At 37.8% G+C, this 19902-nt stretch overlaps 1 protein-coding gene across 1 annotated transcript in view; it reads left to right on the top strand.

Moving 5' to 3' along the window:
* The window catches only part of csrp1 (cysteine and glycine rich protein 1), a 32624-nt gene extending 13086 nt beyond the window's left edge, over positions 1 to 19538 (top strand). The window contains exons 2-6 of the mRNA XM_003220569.4: positions 9208 to 9320; positions 15095 to 15263; positions 15984 to 16113; positions 17119 to 17212; positions 18607 to 19538. Of these exons, the coding sequence (XP_003220617.1) occupies positions 9209 to 9320; positions 15095 to 15263; positions 15984 to 16113; positions 17119 to 17212; positions 18607 to 18683 (582 nt within the window). The 5' untranslated portion in view covers position 9208 and the 3' untranslated portion in view covers positions 18684 to 19538. The remainder of the gene's footprint in view (positions 1 to 9207; positions 9321 to 15094; positions 15264 to 15983; positions 16114 to 17118; positions 17213 to 18606) is intronic.
* Positions 19539 to 19902: the final 364 nt, after the last annotated feature.

Raw genomic sequence — 19902 nt, 5'->3', positions numbered from 1 at the left:
AGAGTCCAAGCTGGAACACACAACAAGGGTCTCGGCTGGAACACAAGGCAAAGGTCTTGGCTGGAACAAAGATCCAAACTGTAAAATCAACTGGAAACACGAAATAAGCAAGGATGGAATTTGAAACAAGATACAAGGCCGCAGACATACACACGAAGCAAAGATCTTCCTTCCTGAATTTGCAATGTTACCATCTCTGGCTGTGTCAGAGAAAGCAAGGCTTCTTATGGAAAATTCAAGGTCCCATATTGTGAGAAGGTAGCTCATTATTTCGTTTCAAAAGCAGACACCTACTCCTCCGAATACAGTTCTTTTAGTTTCTCAACTGAGTTATCGCTCTCTTCCTGTCAAGCTCATTATTCCTCCCCACTTTATCAGTTCCTACATCCAAACTAGAATGTCAGTCTGGCACCTGGAGATCCCATCTTGACTGCTGTGAGGAATGCGGTTCAAACTGCCTGCTGGCGACCATTCTGTCTCTGGTCCCAGAATCCATTGGGACAAACTCTGGATGCATCTCAGGCCCAAATCCAGAGTCCTCTGGCAAGGCAGGTAGGGGAACAAAGTCTGGCTGCACCTCCGACAAGGCAGGTGCCTCTGACAATCACAGGCGGGATGGGGCCAACCTCAGACTCACCTGACAGCTCAGATGGAGGCTGGGCTACAACATTAAGTGGGCAAAGATGTTGTTAGCAGCTGAATTAATCCAGAATAAACTGGGATTAAATGTCCTAGTTCTTCGCATGGTCTGAAAGGGCCCTCAGTGGATGGATCTGATTATTTAAGATATATTCATACATTCAACAGCATAGTTAAATATTTTCAAATGATTTGACTGCATTAAGTACGTTTGAGCATGCTTCCCATAGTAGTTACATTGGATAAATTCCCACCGAGGATTTCTCATTGAGCTGGTTGTTCTATTCCTATCATTCTTTCACTTGAGATTTGTCATTGCTGGGAATTAATAATTTCCAAGTAATGTGCAGAAAGCAACAGGTGTTCATTTTTTAATTAAGTGCTCTGTTCATTGCTGTTTGCATTAAACATGGGAAATAGAAATACTGAAATAGTCACTTGTTTCAGTTGCATCTAATTAAGTAGACTTAGTCTACAAAAGCTTATACTACCAACCTTTTTCTCTCAGTCTCAAAAGTGATACAATATCTCTTTGAATGCAGCTCCTTTTAAAGAAAGCCAAAGTCTGGTCTCTTCTATGCACTGGGAGAAGATAAACAATCATATTTAATTTTAGATATGGTCACATTTTCAGTTTGTAAACACCATCAGCTTATCAATTGTTGTGTGTCTTAGCAGCTTTATTTTTCTAATTTTGTGGAATTTCTTATGCAATGGGCCTTAGGCCCCTTCCACAACTGAAGAAAATCCCACATTTTCTGCTTTGAACTGGAATGTATGGCAGTGTGGACTCAGATAATCCAATTCAAAGCAGATACTATGGATTTCTGTCTTGATATTCTGGGTTACATGGGTGTGTAGAAGGGCCCTTTGAAATGAAAAAGAAATATGAAAAAATATGGGTATATTTTTTAAGAAACCTTTCTATTTAAAAACGTTAAAGTGTGGTTCACAAAGGTTTTCTTAATATGCAGCCCAAGTAGGCAATAAACCAGGAGTTAAATTGTGGGTTTTCTTTTAATTTCCTTCTTGTTTCTTTGAAAATTGATTTAAGCACATTTTTTCTGGGTAGATGTTCCAGAGTGTTCATAAGATTTTCAACATGTTCCATAATAATACCAAAAAGCTTAAAGACCACTGATATGGAGCTTGATTAATCAGGCATCTTCTCCCTGTGAAGGACAGCAGATTCAATACTCATCAAGACGTTGAATTTTATCTTCTAATAATAATTCTAATGGTGCAAATAAAATCAAAGCCCCTTGATGACCAGGAAATGAGATAAACCAGATACAAAAAAAGGCTATTTGATTAGATGTTCAGCTCAGGTTCAAGAGGCTGGACAGGATCTAAGGTTAATATACTTCACTGTTAATCATAGTGTAAATACAAAGTATTATATTTACACTGGATTTCACAGCTGAACAGCCAATTATATACCAGGTGCCCAGGCCTTGTTTATCCACTGTGCTAGGGTATGGTTGATTATCTCCCCACTCATCCACTCAAAACTGAGCAAGACAGATTGCCTGCACTTGAGATCCCACTCAACTCCTGGGAAATCACAACTACTACATGGGCCAACACACATTTTGATGCCTCAGATATTAGTCCTGTTTCTGGGTATATTTACTTGCTGATTCTAAAAATGGCATCTAATATCTCTAATCTTTCAGATACAGAGTAGATGACATATACTTTGAATGCAATTTCCCTGCTTCTTGGCAGGGGGTTGGACTGGATGGCTTACGAGCTCTCTTCCAATTCTATAATTCTACCAGTTTTTATCTGTCCATAGAAAATCATGATAACTATATCTAAGAAACTAGAGCTGATGATGTAGGCTATCCAATGCACTTTTCTGAATAAGCGCCCCAAATAACCTCAGAAAAAGGTCTGAAAACAAGAAACCAATAATTTATTTTGGTTGGGCTGTACTATTATTATGCTAATATGGTGCCCAACGAGACTGCATCTTGCAGATTTGTGGCTTCCCACTAAAATAGCTGTGCTTGATCTCCACACATTATTTTTGCCTGTACATTCAGTAAACGTAATTCAATATAATAACCTTCAAAACATAACAATATTTTATTGACATCATGCTGGATTTAGTATGTGGTCAAAAGCTTTGGACTAAACCACAACACCCCAAATTATTATGCACTGGATTGTCAGTGACCGAAACTGCCTAGCAAGCAGGTGGCCGCATTTCCTCTAAATTCAAAGAATGTTTTATTTTTTCTGTGGTTTTCCTAATTATTTGCTGAACAGACAGATAATATAGTTGGCTGTTGGTCAACTCTATGATGGGCTGCTCCAGTTGCAGCTCAGAGAAGCAAAGCTCCTGAGCTTTGCCTCAACTTGTAGTGTGCTCCATTTTATGCCAATCAGATTTGTACATTCTTTGGTTATCAGCTGCGAATGTTTAATGGTTGTGGATAGGTGAATCACGCTTCTTAATTCTGTGTCAGAAACTCCTTCACTGTCCATCATAACCTAGACATTGTCTCCAAGCACATACACAAGTAAGTGCATATATACACATTTTCCACATTTTATTGCCATAGATTCACAATCCAATTGAAGTTTAGGCTAATTATCAGATTCCTCCATGTTATCTATGTACTATTTAGACTCATTGCTCTGCTGGAAGGCGAACATCTATTCAAGATCCCTGATATTCTGAAATGGGTTCTCTTCTAGATTAGGCTGAATTTTTTCTCCATCAATCTTTCTCTCAACCTTGCTTCTGTGGAGCAATGCTTCCCAAAGTTTTCTCCTCCAGATGTTTTAGACCAGCTCCTAAAATTCTATATATACTGTATGTGTGTGTGTGTTTTATTAATTCAAAGCTCCTGATAGATGGCCATCTGTCAGGGGTGCTTTGAATGCGATTCCCTGCTTCTTGGCAGGGGGTTGGACTGGATGGCCCATGAGGACTCCTCCAACTCTATGATTCTATGATTCTAAGTGAATTAATAGCGTACAGAATATGAGAAAGAAAAACACTTAAAGATAATGGAATACACATAAATGCCATTCTGCTGAACCTCCCACCCCTCTACCCATGAACCACCACCCATGACTTCTAATAATTTTTCACTCAAGTCCTTTAGCAATAGCTCTTTTTCTCCTTTCCAAGATGTTGCTATTATTCTTGCTGCAACAAAACAGTATAGACAGATTTCTAAAATAGCCCTAAGAGGTACAGCTCTGGATTTTTCCTAATCTTTTTAGTAATCATATTATTTGTTTCTTTAATTGCTTTTTCCCAAAAAGCTTGTACTAACTTACAGGTCCAACAGGCAAGAAAAAAGGTACCTTTCTGTATTTTACATCTTCAGCAACCCCCCTTGTACAATATGTCTATTTTAGTTATTATCTCAGGCGTTACATAGCTTCTATAAAACATTTTATACATGTTCACTCGAATAGATCCTGCTATTGAGAATTTAAATCCTCTTTCCCATAAATATTCCCAACCATTTAACTCAACATTTCCCCCAAAAAAATGTAGCCCATGAGATCATTATTGTTTTTATTTTATTATCTTCTAGATTCTATTCTAATATGTACGTATATAATCTGGAAATTAATGCCTTATTTCTCTTCTCTAAAATATTCTCCAATTCTGATTTTCTTTTAGCAAATCCTTCTTTATTATCTTTTAAAAATATATATTATAGATGGTAGCAAAACCAATAATTTATCCCTAATTCTTATCTTCCTTTTAGTCTCCAGTGCTCTTTTTCTTCAATTAAGTATTATTTACTGCATTTATATCCTGCCCTTCTCACCCCCAAAGGGACTCAGGATGACTCACAATAAAGGCACAATTCAATGCCACATATACATACATAGGGCCAAAACAACACATATACATTAAAATTCAGTACTCCCTGTAGATTCTCATTTCTTTGTTAGAATTAGATTTAAAGTTGCTTTCAGGGCTCACAGCCATAACAAGGTTTCTTGTTCCATCCCTGCCTTATATCTTTTCCAAATTGCTAACAGACTTGCTCTTATGGGGTGTCTGGCATATATCTGCTCATGCAAAGCTGGTGAATATAGCACACAATGAGATATGTAGAATAATCACAGGATGCCTTAAACCTACACCTATTGATAGACTATAAGCTAGCTGGCATTGCCCCCCGATGTGCAATGGGAAGTTGCTGCCAGGTGCGAGAGAAATAAAGTTGAACACTATGAAAGCCACCCACTGTATGGCTCTCAGCCTCCTCCCAGTAGACTTAAATCAAGGAATAGTTTCATGAGAACCACCACTCCTTTAAATGTTCCTCCAGCAACAACAAGAATATCCCTGTGGGCAGCAAAATCAGGCAATTCTAACTGAGTGGCCCCTCACGAGAATGGACAACTTGGAAGTCCCTGAAGAGACTCAGAAGTGGAGTGGGCAGATCAAAAGACAACCTGGCAATATGGCACTTCCTAGAGGAATCCTCCATCTTGTGCAACTGTGGAGTAAAACAAACAACTCAGCATCTATATGCTTGTCCACTGTGCCCTGCCTCATGCACAGAGAAAGAACTGGTTAAAGCTACAGACAATGCACTTGCTATTGCCCGTTTTTGGTCTAAAACTATTTAGCTGCTTGTGATCCCTTTATTTTATCAGTTTTTAAACTTACTTATTTATGCAATGTTTTTGGCATTAAATAAATAAATATGGGATGTCTATGGAAATCTTTATTAATTCTATCTTTTGCATACCATGAATACGAATTCCAGCCAAATCTTAAAATTCCTAAAAGCTCCTAAAATTCCTGGCTGTTCTTCAAATCCACTAGGGCTTCAGGATATAGAAGTTCAAAACACCTTGAGGACCAAAGTTTGGAATCACTGCTATAGAGGAAAAGCATACACATAACATGATGTTGACATCATCATGTTTCAATGTGTGTGGGGTATCCTTATCCTGCCCCACACAGTTTTACAGCAAGGCCAAAAAGCATAGTTGCGGTCTTATCAGGTATCTTATCCAGGTAGACTCTGTTCATCTATTTATGTGACTTCCCAAGGCAGTTGTTGCATTTGAGTTTATGTAGACATATCACAGCAAATGGGGCAAATATTTATTTGAAAATATTATTTTTCTTTACATAACATCTGTGCATACTGCACTTTCATAGTATTTTACATATATCAAGTGGTAACAATGCCAATTAAACCCATTTCCATTCCTGATTATAACAGAACAAAATGTGGAATAGTTAAAAGTGTGTATGTGAATACTTCTGTAAAGACTGCTGGAGACAATCCAGACAATCCAGTCTACAAGAACCCTTATTAAGCCGAAAAGCAGGAAATATTGGAGGTGCTGCTTTTCATGTGAGAAACTTCACATACTGAAATGTCCTTTTTGCCTTCTTTGCTGACCTGCCTCCCATCCACATTGAAGAATTATAGCAGTTCCACACTTTAGCTGTCATTGCTCCATGCTAAGGAATCCAGAGATTCATAGTTCATTGTGACACCAGACCTCTCTGACAGAGAAAGGTAAATATCTCAGAAAACTGTAAATCCTAGGATTCCATAGCTTTGAACCATGGCAACAATTCTGGTTTTATGCTGCTATAATTCTGCAGTGTTGCCACCAACGTTCCTGTCTGCGCTCTTTGCAGCAGTTTTGTTTATTTCTTATATGTTCATAGTCACCATTGTTGTACCTCTAAAAGAAGCTGTCCTTTAACTTCACTCCCGTCTGTGAAAGTCAGGCCTGGCCTCCTTCCTGCACAGTTTACTGAGCTCCTGCCCCAGCAGAAGGAAATGAGAGGCTCTGAGCCATATCTCCTTTTAAGGCAATCTAAGCAATCCTCAAGCTGGAAAGAGTTGGCTGAGAGGCAGAGCTGGAAGAACACAAAATGCTAGTTTGCAGGACATTATGGACAGAAGGATGTGGTGAAATAGACCACAGGGATAAATGTTTATTTAATGGGAGGTATCCGTTTAATTACAAAACAGTTGTCTGTGTTTTTTTGCAATTTAATTGTCCTTTATCAACCCCATACCATTAATTTTGAGTTAAAATATTTAGAGGGAAAAGGTTTAGAGGAAAATCTCCCACCTTCAATTGCAGCATTAATAGTGGCTTGAATCTACTCTTTAAGTTCTGGTGTGATGAGATCCATAATAACAGTTTCTCAGTCAATGTACTTCAGTCTAGTTTGACAGGTCTGTTGTCAGTTGTGCCTGGTAACAGATAAGGTTGAGTCCTGTGGCATCATACTATTACTGAAAACCCCATTTCCATTCTTGTACAATTGTCATATTCAGTGTTTTGTTCCCTTATTACATATAAAGTATTGCAGAGGCCATTTCACAATCCATTTTTTCTTGTTGCATGACCTCAAGATGACTATGAGTTGCATCAGTGTTTCATTTTTTTTTTCTTGGCAAGATTTATTCAGAGAAGGTTTGTCGTTGTCTTCCATTAAGATATAGATTGTGTGATATATGACCAAGGTCACCGTGATCTAAATCCAGAGACCTAGTAGAGCACTCAAACCACTGCAGCATGCTGGCTTTCTAACAATTCAGTATAATCACATATGGTGTTGCTTGCGCTAGTTCTTCTGCTAGTGCTTGTGTAACGGTTAGTGGACAGTGCTCCTTACATATTTTTTCTATAGGCCTTAGCAATGGATCAACTCATATCTGAAAATCACTTGGGCTGGGCAATACCAAGTAGGATGGGGGATTTTAAGACAATAGTTGTATAGAAAAGGGGATTTCAGCAGGTAAGGCTTGGTGAGGAACATTGTACTTGTAGAAATTCCTTTGTTTACATAGCTATTCATACAATAAGAGCCTGTATTCCTCTTCCTCTGATCACCCCGCCTGAGATTACCTGATGTCATTAAAACTTGTCTTGTTTGTATAGTACTCCCTCAATTGGTTTGTTTGTTTTGTTAACAATTGTACATCACTTTCTTACCATGGTAATAAAGTGATGAAGAAAGTTTTGTTTATCTTATATTTTATGTAGCTGTTAAAGACCCAGGAGCCTTGCTGGGAAAAAACTATTAACTATCTCCTAGCTATTATATAGTGGAGCCTCCGGTGGCTCAGTGTATTAAAGTGCTGAGTTGCTGAACTTGCAGACCAAAAGGTCGCAGATTCAAATCTGGGGAGCAGAGTGAGTGCCCGCTGTTAGCTCCAGCTTCTGCCAACCTAGCAATTTGAAAACATGCAAATGTGAGTAGATCAATAGGTACCACTCTGGTGGGAAAGTAACGGCGTTCCATGCAGTCATCATGGCCACATGACCTTGGAGGTGTCTACAGACAATGCCGGCTCTTCGGCTTAGAAATGGAGATGAGCACCAACCCCCAGAGTCGGACACAACTGGACCTTAACATCAGGGGAAACCTTTACCTTTACCTTTTAACTATTATTGTACTTGCTCCAAATGTCATAAGGACTGTGTCTACACAAAGTTTAGATTCTGTGTTTGCTTTGGCGCTATAGGGCTTCCAATAATGTCCGTATAAAGGACCTATGTATTCCATCCATAGATTATCACTACCACAGAAGGGACCTGTGGTTGTGCTTTAAGATTTATATCTTCAAATAGAGAGGCTTAAGAAACATGCATCTAAACTACAGATTCTTAGCATGCTTGTTCAAAAGTCAGCCTTAGTACAATGTGCTTTGGGAACACATACAAGAACTCAGTTCTCTATGCTTAGAGAAGCAAGCCCTAGTGAAACCAATTTCAGAGATGAAAAGAAAGCCCCTGACTGAAGACAAGCATGACTTTTCCTGTTAGCAATTAAAGAAATTATTCTCTGTGACCTCTGTCAGATCCTCGTACTACTGATAATGTGTACGGGAAGGCATAACCCACAGGTCAAGGCCACATACAATTCACTGGAGGTGTATCCCTGATTTATTGTGATTAGAACTAGATTGTTGTTAACATACTGGGAACTGTTTTTGTCCAACATTTGCTGAATTTAGGCATGTTGTGTGAACAGGATTCCTGTACACTAGCTGGTCTCCTTCTTAACTTCAGACAGGACAGGTCGCATTCCTAAAATGTGCATGAAGGTAGTTTGCTTCAAAATGTTAACTATTTTAGTGACAAACCTGTACCTTGTAGTTTCACTCCTAGGGAACAAACCAATGTTGTACTTACACATTGCATGTAGACACATCCAATAAAACAAGTTAGAAGCTGCCATTATAGTCATTTCTTGTTGAATTCGTATGTTTGCTCTGCAAATGCACACAAAACAATGCAGGAAAAAAGAGGCACAGGGAAACAAAACAACATAGGAGGAATGGAGGCCAATAGAATAAATACAACTTAATTGTGAGCTGTTAAATCCCCAAACACCAAATTTCTATCAAACAAGTTTGTGGCTAATCAGTAAGACACCCAAAGGTTTATCTTTTCCCAAGCAATCACAAAGTGACTACTGGCCTTTAATAATTGTTTTAAATGTCTGTTTTGCAATTGTATATAGAGTCAGTATGGTTTCTTTGCCCATCTTAGTTTGTCTTCTAGCTATTACATTTGTTGCATTTGTTGTCTTTACAGGATGCCAAACTGGGGCGGAGGAAAGAAGTGTGGCGTGTGCCAAAAAACAGTCTACTTTGCTGAGGAGGTGCAATGTGAAGGCAACAGTTTCCACAAATCATGCTTCTTATGCAGTGAGTATAGCAGCACACATACAAGCCTCAGCTTACTCATTCTTCCCAGCATGGTAAATAAATGTTGGGCTTTCTGCAGCCACTATAATGGGAAAAAGACCAGCTTACCTGAAAAGCCATTTGGTAAAAGGGACAGAAAGAAGAGAGGCTGCGAAAAGACAAACTTGCTGAGGACAGTCTCCTTGGGACATTTTGAATTATTTGAGGATTTACAACTCTTTTGGTAAAAAAAGGTATAGTATATCCAAAGCAATAGTTTACCTTACAAATTTTTGATTCCAAAATTTGTGGGATATTTAATTTCTGGGCTGAATCTAATTCAGTAATGTTATACACATTGATGAATTTAATTTGTATCTTGATAACAACTGATTTTCATAACCTTTAAATATGTCTCATATTTAAACAGTTCTAGAGGGAAAATATTCAGTCACAGCAAATACACAGCAAAGTCTTTCATCATTTTAAACCCAACACATTTATTTTGCTACCCATGAAGTCTTTCTTACATTGCAGAGTGTTGAAAAAGAAATGAAATGTGGAAAGTACAACCAAAGACAACTCTTTTCTCTAGTAGCACTAAGGCTGTACAAGATCAAATCTTATGAATAATGTTCTTACAGTTCTGAATGTTGCCAGCACTGGCCTAATTCCAGTGCCCAAAGTAAAGCTTTGGGAATCCAATTATTTTATCCATTTTGTTCATTTACGTGGTTTTACATTGCTTGTTTGCTATCATTTTAACAATTTAAACTATTGTTCTAAAGTTTTAAAATTGTTTACATTTGTTTTAGTGTATACCACTCTGCATATTAAACAAAATCAATAACAATTGTGTTGAAGTTGCATGAAGATGGTTCTAACAGTACTGATATGCAACTTTTTTGCACATGTCCACATATTATTTTTCAGAAGTCCCATTAAGTTCCATACAGATCATTGTACAATGCATTTAGGGATGTAAGAAAAACAGTGTTAGATCTTATTTATATTTGGAACAAGATCTGTAAATACACTTGCTATTCTACATGTGTTTATAGATCCCTGATGTGTTTACAAGAGGAAAGGGGAACATGTGGCTGTCTAGATACTTTTTGACATCACCTTCCAACATAACTCAAAACTGGTTACAATGGCTAGTGGCTGATGTGGATTTTGATCCAACAAGATTTTATGTATTACAGACACCCTGTTCCTGTTTTAAGAGGTTCCTTGTGAAATTGATATGCTCAGAGTTCTACCTTTTGAAAATAATAATCAAATAGACATACATATATGATGTTTAGGGGTTGTTTTTTTTTTAATGTGTTGCACTTTTGCACTGTGAATCCTGCATCCAATGTAGTACTTACTAATTTAATCTTGTTATTACTTTTACAATATGGTTATTCTGATCACTAAAAATCACATACTGTACATGAGAAGCTTTCCTTATGTTTTAAACAAGCTGAAACAAGTGTTATCGAATGGGAGAAAATCTGATGGTTTGTGGTTATCAGCTGATTTCTCAAAGCTCTGAAGGAACTTCTCTCCTCCATGGGAGATCTACAGCAGAGCAGAAGCTGTTTTGTTGCTTTATGGGTTTTCCTGCAGACATTGACATCTGAAAATAAATTATATGTCCTTCTGAGTACATTCCAACCTTTTCATCTGTACTCATCTCTGGCAGTTATGTTCACATTAACTTCATAGTAACTTGGAAACAAGGAGAACATGTCCCAGACAACCTTATCTACCAGTATTTTAATATTCTGTATCAGACGTGAGCAACCATGCTCTAGATGTTTTCTGGGCTGCAATTCCTACAGTCATTGGCTAATCTGGTGGGAATTTTAGGACAAAAAAATACCTGGAGGATCACTGAATAATCTTGGAATAAGGATTTTATTTTTACATCAAAGTGATTCAGTATAGCAGAAATGCACCTGAAGAACCAAGCATGCTATACTACTACAGCAAGATATAAACATTTGAATATGTGTTTTTGAAATCTTATACCACGGAAATATCTACTTTCCCTAACTGTAGTGTCTGCAAGAGAGCCAAAGATCACACTATATTATAGTATATGCCATAGAAAGCCAAAGACTATACAGGCAGCCTGCCTGTCTACAAACAATGAACTGTTTGGAAAGCCATGCTACATGTGTGAAGTGTGGGACCAAACTGTTACGTAATTATATTTATGAAGCTTTTGACAACACTTTTCCATTTAAAATTCACAGCACAATGAGATTAACATAATGAAATAAACAATAACAGGCATCAAATGACTGGATATCATTTTTGATTTTTATATTTGTTTTTTAGTGCATTTTGTCATTTTAACTTTGCCTTCTCCTTCAAAAAATAAACCACCCATCTAGCGCTTTGTGCAAACCTTTGTGAGACCATTGCTAAATTCCTTGCTAAAATTCTAATCCATTATTTTGAGACCAGGTCTCCAGCTCTAATGTTTTGATATGGAGATTCCATAACCATGAGCTCAGTAAAGTTCAAAAGGTCTAGACCTTTTTGGTGTGAGGGTTTTGTTTTGTTTTGCTAATGACAGCTGTTTAGTATTTCGAAACATTTCAGGACAAATCTGTTTTTTGCTTTAATGTAACTGAAGCCCACTATTTATTTATAATTTGGTTTCCTGCTATTGAACCCTGATGGATTGTGCTGCCTTCCTGTCAAATCAGTGACAGTGTACTGATTTATTTAAAGAATCTATCTTTCTACACAGATGCCAGAGCCAGAAATCTATTTTAGAATTCAACATTATTATGGGAATAACAAGCCATGTTCTTTTCCATTTTGCATGCCAAGGCATATAGAAAAATAAAATTAAGTATCTCTGATAATCACAGGTTAAAATTGAGATGGTTGTGTGCCAGTGTAATCGTCCAATTAAGACACTGAAACACTGATGCCTAAAATTATAGTGTTTTACAGGACATCTGTGCTAGGCTTAAGATTCCATTCCAAGCATCAGTTATTTTTGCTTGAAAGGAGCTTCTTTAACAATCCTGTCATGGTTGCATATCTGGTTATTGCTCCTCTTCCTCCAGTAACTTGTCTCCAGAGAAGCCAATGCCAGTTAGGAAAGACAAAGCACCATATTTGGCTATGAAGATGAGGAATCCAGTTCTGGAGCCCATATTTAGTAGTGAGGTATAGAGGCTGTGGCTACCGTTGCTACTGTGACATTCCTTAGGGAGCACTTGGTTTTGTTTCTGCATTCTTTGAGAGTAGGATCATTCCTTTTGGGCTAGCAGGCAAGCTGAATGTTGTTGGCAGCCGCAACCGTGTCTCCCCTGAGGATATTATTGGATTTGAACATCTAATTCCTTTGAATTTGGAAGCAGCAGTTTGAAGCCCAATCCTGTTGCAAAGAGATTGAGTTTTTATCTTTTTCAGAATATAACACCTGATGGACAAATTGGTCAATATGGACCTTCCTTTCCAGTTTCCTATATGTAACCAGGTTCTATCTGATCTTGGAAGGTAACCAGGGTCAGCCCTGGTTAGTACATCAGTGGAAGACCACCAATGAAAATCAAGTGGTCTTGATTGTTTCAGAGGAAGGCATTGGCAAAACTAACTCTTAGTATTCCCTGCCTAAAAAAAGTATTCCCTGTCTATTTGTCAACAGATAAATTGAAGGCACGTTCAAACATATATATGTAACTTGTTTTGTATTCTGACAGTCTTGCTGAAATTCTTAATTTTATTATCTAAACTGGTGGGAGAGGAAAGCATGATGACCTTTATTTTCTTGTCTAAAGATATTCAGAGGGGAGAATTTTGTTGGACTACAATTCCAGTCGTAGCCAGCACAGCCAATAGCTCTGAAAGGGCACATACAATATTTTGCAGGCAACATCTCGTATTTCACCTGCTATTTAGATGCTATAGTTTATACAAGTTTTGTAGATGTAATGTTTGGGTCTCAATGCTGGGGGAAAAGTGGGGTGCAAATAGCAATAACAACAATAATACCTACCTTTGTGAACCCCTTTCCCCCTATGAACCTGCACGATCTCTTCGTCCGTCGGGGGAGGCCGTCCTCTCGCTCCCACCTCTGTCACAAGCGCAGTTGGTGGGGACGAGAGAGAGGGCCTTCTCCGTGGTGGCCCCCTGGCTCTGGAACTCGCTCCCCGGGGAAATCAGGCAAGCCCCCACCCTGGTAGCATTCAGAAAGAGCTTGAAAACCAGGCTCTTCACTCAGGCCTTTAGATAAAGATTACTCATCCCCATAACAATCCTGTATCCGTGACCATTTTTGTACCGGTTTGCACTTTTTCCCTTTGTCAACTTGATATAGACACAGGGTCTACTCCCATCCCAATTTGCACTTCCAATAATTTGCAGCACTTTATCAGTCACCTCGTGTTTACAATATTTATATGGTGCACTTTACCCAGTCTACTTTTACAACCTCTCCATTTTAATCCATGTTTTTATTAGTTTTTGTCATTTAATTTTATTGGGTAATGTTTAAATTTTTATAATTGTGCATGTCTCTTATCTATTGTTGTGTTTTATATTGCTATTGTTTTTATTCAGGCTTGGCCGCATTAAGCCCCCCTGAGTCCCCTTTGGGGAGATAGAGGCGGGGTATAAAAGTAAAGTTGTTGTTGTTGTTGTTGTTGTTATTGTTGTTGTTATTATTATTATTGTAGCAGAAATTGCAGCAGCAACAATATTGGCCCTCACATGTCATTTTCTATTGGTTAAATTTGAATGTGTACAACTTAAGGATGTGGACAGGATTCTAAGAGAGATGAGAGCTACTACATGTGTGTAAGACCTGTGCCCGCTTTATAAAAACAGCAAGGAAGGGTCCTGGCTGCCTAAAAGGAGGCTGTGATGAATAGGGATGTAATTCTTCACAGCTGTTCTTGAAGAAAGCAACAACTATTTTTAGCCATTACCACTGTGAGAAAGTCTTTGATAACTATGCAATCCACAAAGACAATACACAGTTCCAGACTTATTCTGTGAAAATTTGGAATATAGTACAGGAAACAGGTTTTTTTTTTCTTTACAGAAAATTATATGTTCTGGTGCTAAGAAATGCTTGTTTCACACCATGGCCATTGGCCTGTGGTGTTCCACAGGGCTGTTTTGTTCAACATGCCCTTTAATTTATGCATGAAAACACTTGGAGAGGTTGTCTAAAGTTTTCATATTTGGTATTACCAATATGCTGATAACACTGAGTTTCCCTTTTTCCTAAAGAAGCTGTTTTGGTATTGAAGCAGTGTTTGTGGTCAGTAATGGAATGGATAAGACAGGACAAATTGAAGCTTAATCTAGACAAGATAGAAGTGTAAATCAGAGAACAGATTCAATTTTGAATTGGATGAGGTTGCACCCCTCCTGAAATCACAGATTTTAAGCTCCTGGAGTGAACCTTGAACATGGATACCAAGGGTTTATCAGTTGCAGGAATTCATTTTCACAGTTAAAACCAGTATACCTGATGTGTCCATTCCTAGATGTCATATGTGATACAAGACTTGATTATATCCTGTTTGAAATGTAGTAACATACTTTCTATGGAGCTACCTTTGGAAAATGTTTGGAAACTTCAGTGGTTCCCAAATGCTGTGGTTAATCTATTGACTGCTGCTTGTTACAGTGAACATATTATTCCATGTTGCACATCATCCTAAACTATACTTTGAATGACTAATGCAGAAATCTCTGTAGGCTGCCAATTTTAGAAACCAGGTCCAGTACTTAAACTTCTAATTTGTATTTTCCCTCCTCTCCAATTTCTGCAGTGGTCTGCAAAAAGAATTTGGACAGCACTACAGTGGCAGTGCATGGAGAAGAGATCTACTGCAAATCATGCTATGGGAAGAAGTATGGACCCAAAGGCTATGGCTTTGGGCAGGGAGCTGGAACTTTGAGCATGGACAAGGGAGAAGCCCTGGGAATCAAACACGAAGCGTGAGTTTGAGTCATTGTGCCTCTATAAAACAAATGGAAATACGTTGTCTACTGCAGTCAAGGATTTTGTCTCTTATGTATATTGGTATTTCCCCCTCTTAGTACCACCACAAAAATATGTTTTAGCTGTCTGACAAAAGCAATTCTAAAATATATTATAGAAAACCAGTACACATATTAATTGGCCTATGATTTAGGTAGAGAGGCTATGCTTTTTAACAGGTAATCGCTAGTTGGTATGCTTCCTAGAGATTTTTTCAGGAGTGTGTGCAAATGCTTATCTATTCTGAGAATACTGATGAGACATCATTTTACTTTTCATTTTTTTCCATAAACACAGTCTCAAACACTTTCTTCTGTATTAAAGCTCAGAAAAGTTATATTTGGTTACAAATAATAGAAACCCCCATACCGTGTGCGTAAACTGTGTATATCTGTGCACATATATATGTTTGTGTATTACACAAAATGACAAATATATTTGTTGTGTAAGTTGTTTCCAATTTATGGCAACCCTAAGGCAACCCTGTCATGGGATTTTTGGCTCATAGTATATGACTTGCCCAGGGCCACCCAGTGGGTTTCCATGGGCTAGTGGGGATTCAAACCCTGGTCTCCAGAATTGTAGTCCAAGGCGCAAACCACTGCTCTAGACTAGATCTCTATTTTATTATAATTTTCTTTATTAATACAGATTTTTTTCTCCATTGATTTCCAAAGGCCTCAGCCACATCAGCCCACCAATAATCCCAATGCTTCCAAGATGGCACAGAAAGTGGGAGGTGCTGACGGTTGTCCTCGCTGTGGGCAGGCTGTGTATGCTGCTGAGAAGGTGGTTGGAGGTGGAAAGGTAAAAGCTTCTTGCTGACAGATGGCAATAAGTTCAGTCATACATTAATTTACTTTTCAGTCATATATTGATTTTGATGTGAACCAAAACCTATAGATGTGACTGAAGACAACTGCTAATTTGTGTAAATAGATGCACACACATATTTGTCATGCATTACAATTATTTATTATCCACATTTGTCATATTTATTTCTATATCATAAATTCTTAGTACATTAAGCAGCTTAGCTGGCGGTGCTACAACTAGTACTTTGCAACAGCTTCACATTTCATCTGCTATCAGATTTGTAGATCATCTATACAAGTAAATAGAGTGACAGATTTGTCCTAAGGAAGGGCCTAATTTCTCAGGTGTATGTACAAGCTGGGTATCCCTTATCTGAATATCCAAAGTCCAAAATACTCCAGAATTTCAAAATTGCTGAGATGGTAACATGTTTGCTTTCTTGTGGTTCAATGTACACAGATCTTGTTTCATGCACAAAATTATGAAAAATAATGTCTACAGAATTACCTGTAGGCTATGTGTATAAGGTGCATACAAAACATAAATGAATTTCGTGTTTAGACTTGGGCCCCAACTCCCAAGATATTTCATAATGTACTTAGAAGACTTTCTATGTGTATGTTCAAAGCTATAGGAGAGCTGCTTTTTCTTACCCACAATTTGGAAATCATAGTATGTAATTGGCTAATACCATTGTATTTTATCCACATATTTTATTGAAAATGTATTGAGTCCATGACAATGAGAGAACATGTTCTAAATAAAGACTTACTTTTTACACTTTTTTTTTCTAAGAAGGGAATGCATTTATTTGGAATATTATAGCACAGACTAATTTTTGGAATTGCAAGCTCTACTGCTAGTCTTACATATTACTTTTGGAATGTACTGTTTCAGTAAAACTAAGTACCTGAGAATAATCTAATGTCATAGACACTGGTGTCCCTGTTTGCACTGTTTTGGGCTTTCACAATCCCTCTCCTGTGTTGTCCTCAGTCATGGCACAAGGCCTGTTTCCGATGTGCGAAGTGCGGAAAAAGCCTAGAGTCCACTACTTTGGCTGATAAGGATGGTGAAATCTACTGCAAAGGTAAAAAGTGCCATTTCAGGATGTCTCAATCATGCTGGGCAGTTAGTGGCTTGTTATGTTTAAAGTTGCTAATCAGTTTTCAGATGTATCCATGATAGGATGTTTTCTCTCTCTCCAGATTGTCTTGGACAGCTAAGATGTAACATTACAATTTGGAGAATAACTTTTTTGTATTACAGCTCCCAGTATCCACTTCTAGCCATGCTGGTTGGGGAATTGTAGTTCAAAAGGCATATTTCAAGCTCTGGCCAGACTTAAACATTATCACTAACCATCAGGAATGTCCAGAAACCTTGTTTGTGTGTTTGTGATTGGATCACAGTTTTGATTACGATTTTAATGGGTTTAGCTGTTCTGGGAACATGTTTCAATTTGCATGGGAGAATTTTGGAATTTGTAGTCAAAAACACAACTTTTCCAAGCTCAGCAAAATTATGACAACACACCATTGGTATGTTGTTATTGATGAAAGATCATTTAAGAGTTCAATACAGCTGCAAGTAGAAAACTTAGAGCCACAAAAACTCTCAGCCACAAAAATGAAGTTTCTAGAATAAAACTACTACTTTCAAAGTAAGTACTGTACAATTAAAAAGGAAATAACACTTTCAAATCAGGAACAGAAAAAATTCAAATTTTGTTACATAGTGCAATTGTTGCTTGTAAACTATTTTCATATCTGCTTTTTACCAGACATGCTGACTGCCAAATCAAATTTGAAGTTCTGCATTATGTAGTTTTTTATTCTGACAATGATCTTTGTGTTTATTTTATGCAAAGAGCAGCCACCAAAAACTGGGTGGTGGGTATGAGAAGAAGCTTTTATTCCTTTTGCCTCCAGTGCATTTTCCATAAAACTCTTCTCTCACACAGCTAAATGCTGCTGATTGCAATCTTGATTGCTCAATTTTGGGAAAAGGTTTGGGAATTGTCTTTGACTCAGTATGTGACCTAAAGCAAGAAGCCTAACCTCAGTATAACATTACTATGATCTGAAATCAGAGCCTGGAAAAGTTACTTTTATGGGATACATCTCTCCAAATCCCTTAAACAGCATGGCCAACAGTTATGATAGCTAGGGATATATTGACCAAAAAGTAACTTTCAGAAGCTTGGCCTGAATTTATATAATTGGATCAGCAAGTCCCTAGACCAGTGGTTCTCACCCTGAGGGTCCCCAGATGTTTTGGCTTTCAACTCCCATAAATTCTAACAGCTGGTAAACTGACTGGGATTTCTAGGAGTTGTAGGCCAAAACATCTGGGAACTCACAGGTTGAGAACCACTGCCCAAGTCTATTTTTTATTCCTTCCTAAGTCAACAGTCCTGATAACTTTCCTTTTTTCTTTTTGAGTTAATTGCTAATTTTTATGATTTCTTTTCCTTTATTGCAGGCTGTTATGCCAAGAACTTTGGACCCAAGGGCTTTGGCTTTGGGCAAGGAGCTGGAGCATTGGCCCATGCCCAGTGAAAAGATGGGCTCTGAGCTCTCTTTTCCAACACTGAATGCTTTGCCAATGCTGAGCTCATCAGTATGACCCTGATGAAGAACAAGGCCACTTCACCAATTCTTGCAAATGTATTAATAATACAATAACACAATCTGATGCTTGCCAATGTATCACATGTTTGCTGCCTGGGCAGCCAACTATGGCCCTATTCTAGAGGTCCTTAAAGACACTAAACAACTTCATGTATTACCATGGGCTTTAACCTGCCAAGACTCATGTTTCCATAATGACCTCCATTAATACACACTTACACCTTCAGCAATAATCAAAACTACAGCAAGGCTACTTTTTATGAAACCAGGCCATACATTATGATAGAAAGTCTTATCGACAAATGATGTATCAAAGTGATTGTGAATTGATTACAAGAACAAAGAGATGGAACCTATTCAGATGTCCAAGCTGTACAGATGAAAAAGAAAACATGTACAGTGTGTAAATAAACCACATTCCCAGAGTTTTTAAAAGGGATTAAGATGTCTTAATTCTCCTAAGTTCAAACATATTTTTCATTAATATATTCCACGGTGACTACTGATTCAGGCATCTTTTCTTGAGAGAAGTTGTATTACATTCAGAAATCACTGTTCCAGATACATAGATGACTATTCCACTGACACTGCTCAGCAATTTCATCATTCCTAAAAAATGAAATGGGATATTCAGTTTCCCTTGATACCAACTTCATTAATTCTATTATGTACAACAACTGAGACCAATGAAAGCAAAACGTCTAAAGTTCCAATGTGCTGCTATTGCTTTTTGTTATCATTCCACTCTGTATCACTTTCCCCTTGAATAAAAGAAGAACTGAATGAAGTTGTTTTCATTTCTGAATCCTCTTCCCATTACATGTTTTAGTATAGTACTATATAGGAGATTGCAGGAGAGACCCTGAGTATCTTTGTCAAAATCAAGCATACAAAAAGGATCTACCATATTCAAGGCACTTCCAGCAGGTTCTTAATAAAGGAGTGGGAAACATGTGACCATACAAATGTTAGTAGTCTGTTCAGTCCCAGGAACCCTAAACACATTGTCAATGATAAGGAATAATGGGAGCTGCAGTTGAGATTATTCCTTTGCCTGCCTTTATGCAGTATGAAGAAACCAGTTTACCATCAGCAATGTGAATTTAAATCCCCCTTTAAAACCACTGAAATTGGAAGTTTAAAATAT

This window comes from Anolis carolinensis, chromosome 4 (genome assembly GCF_035594765.1).
Source record: "Anolis carolinensis isolate JA03-04 chromosome 4, rAnoCar3.1.pri, whole genome shotgun sequence".
Lineage (NCBI taxonomy): Eukaryota > Metazoa > Chordata > Lepidosauria > Squamata > Dactyloidae > Anolis > Anolis carolinensis.
This window is presented reverse-complemented; position numbering and strand designations above follow the sequence as displayed.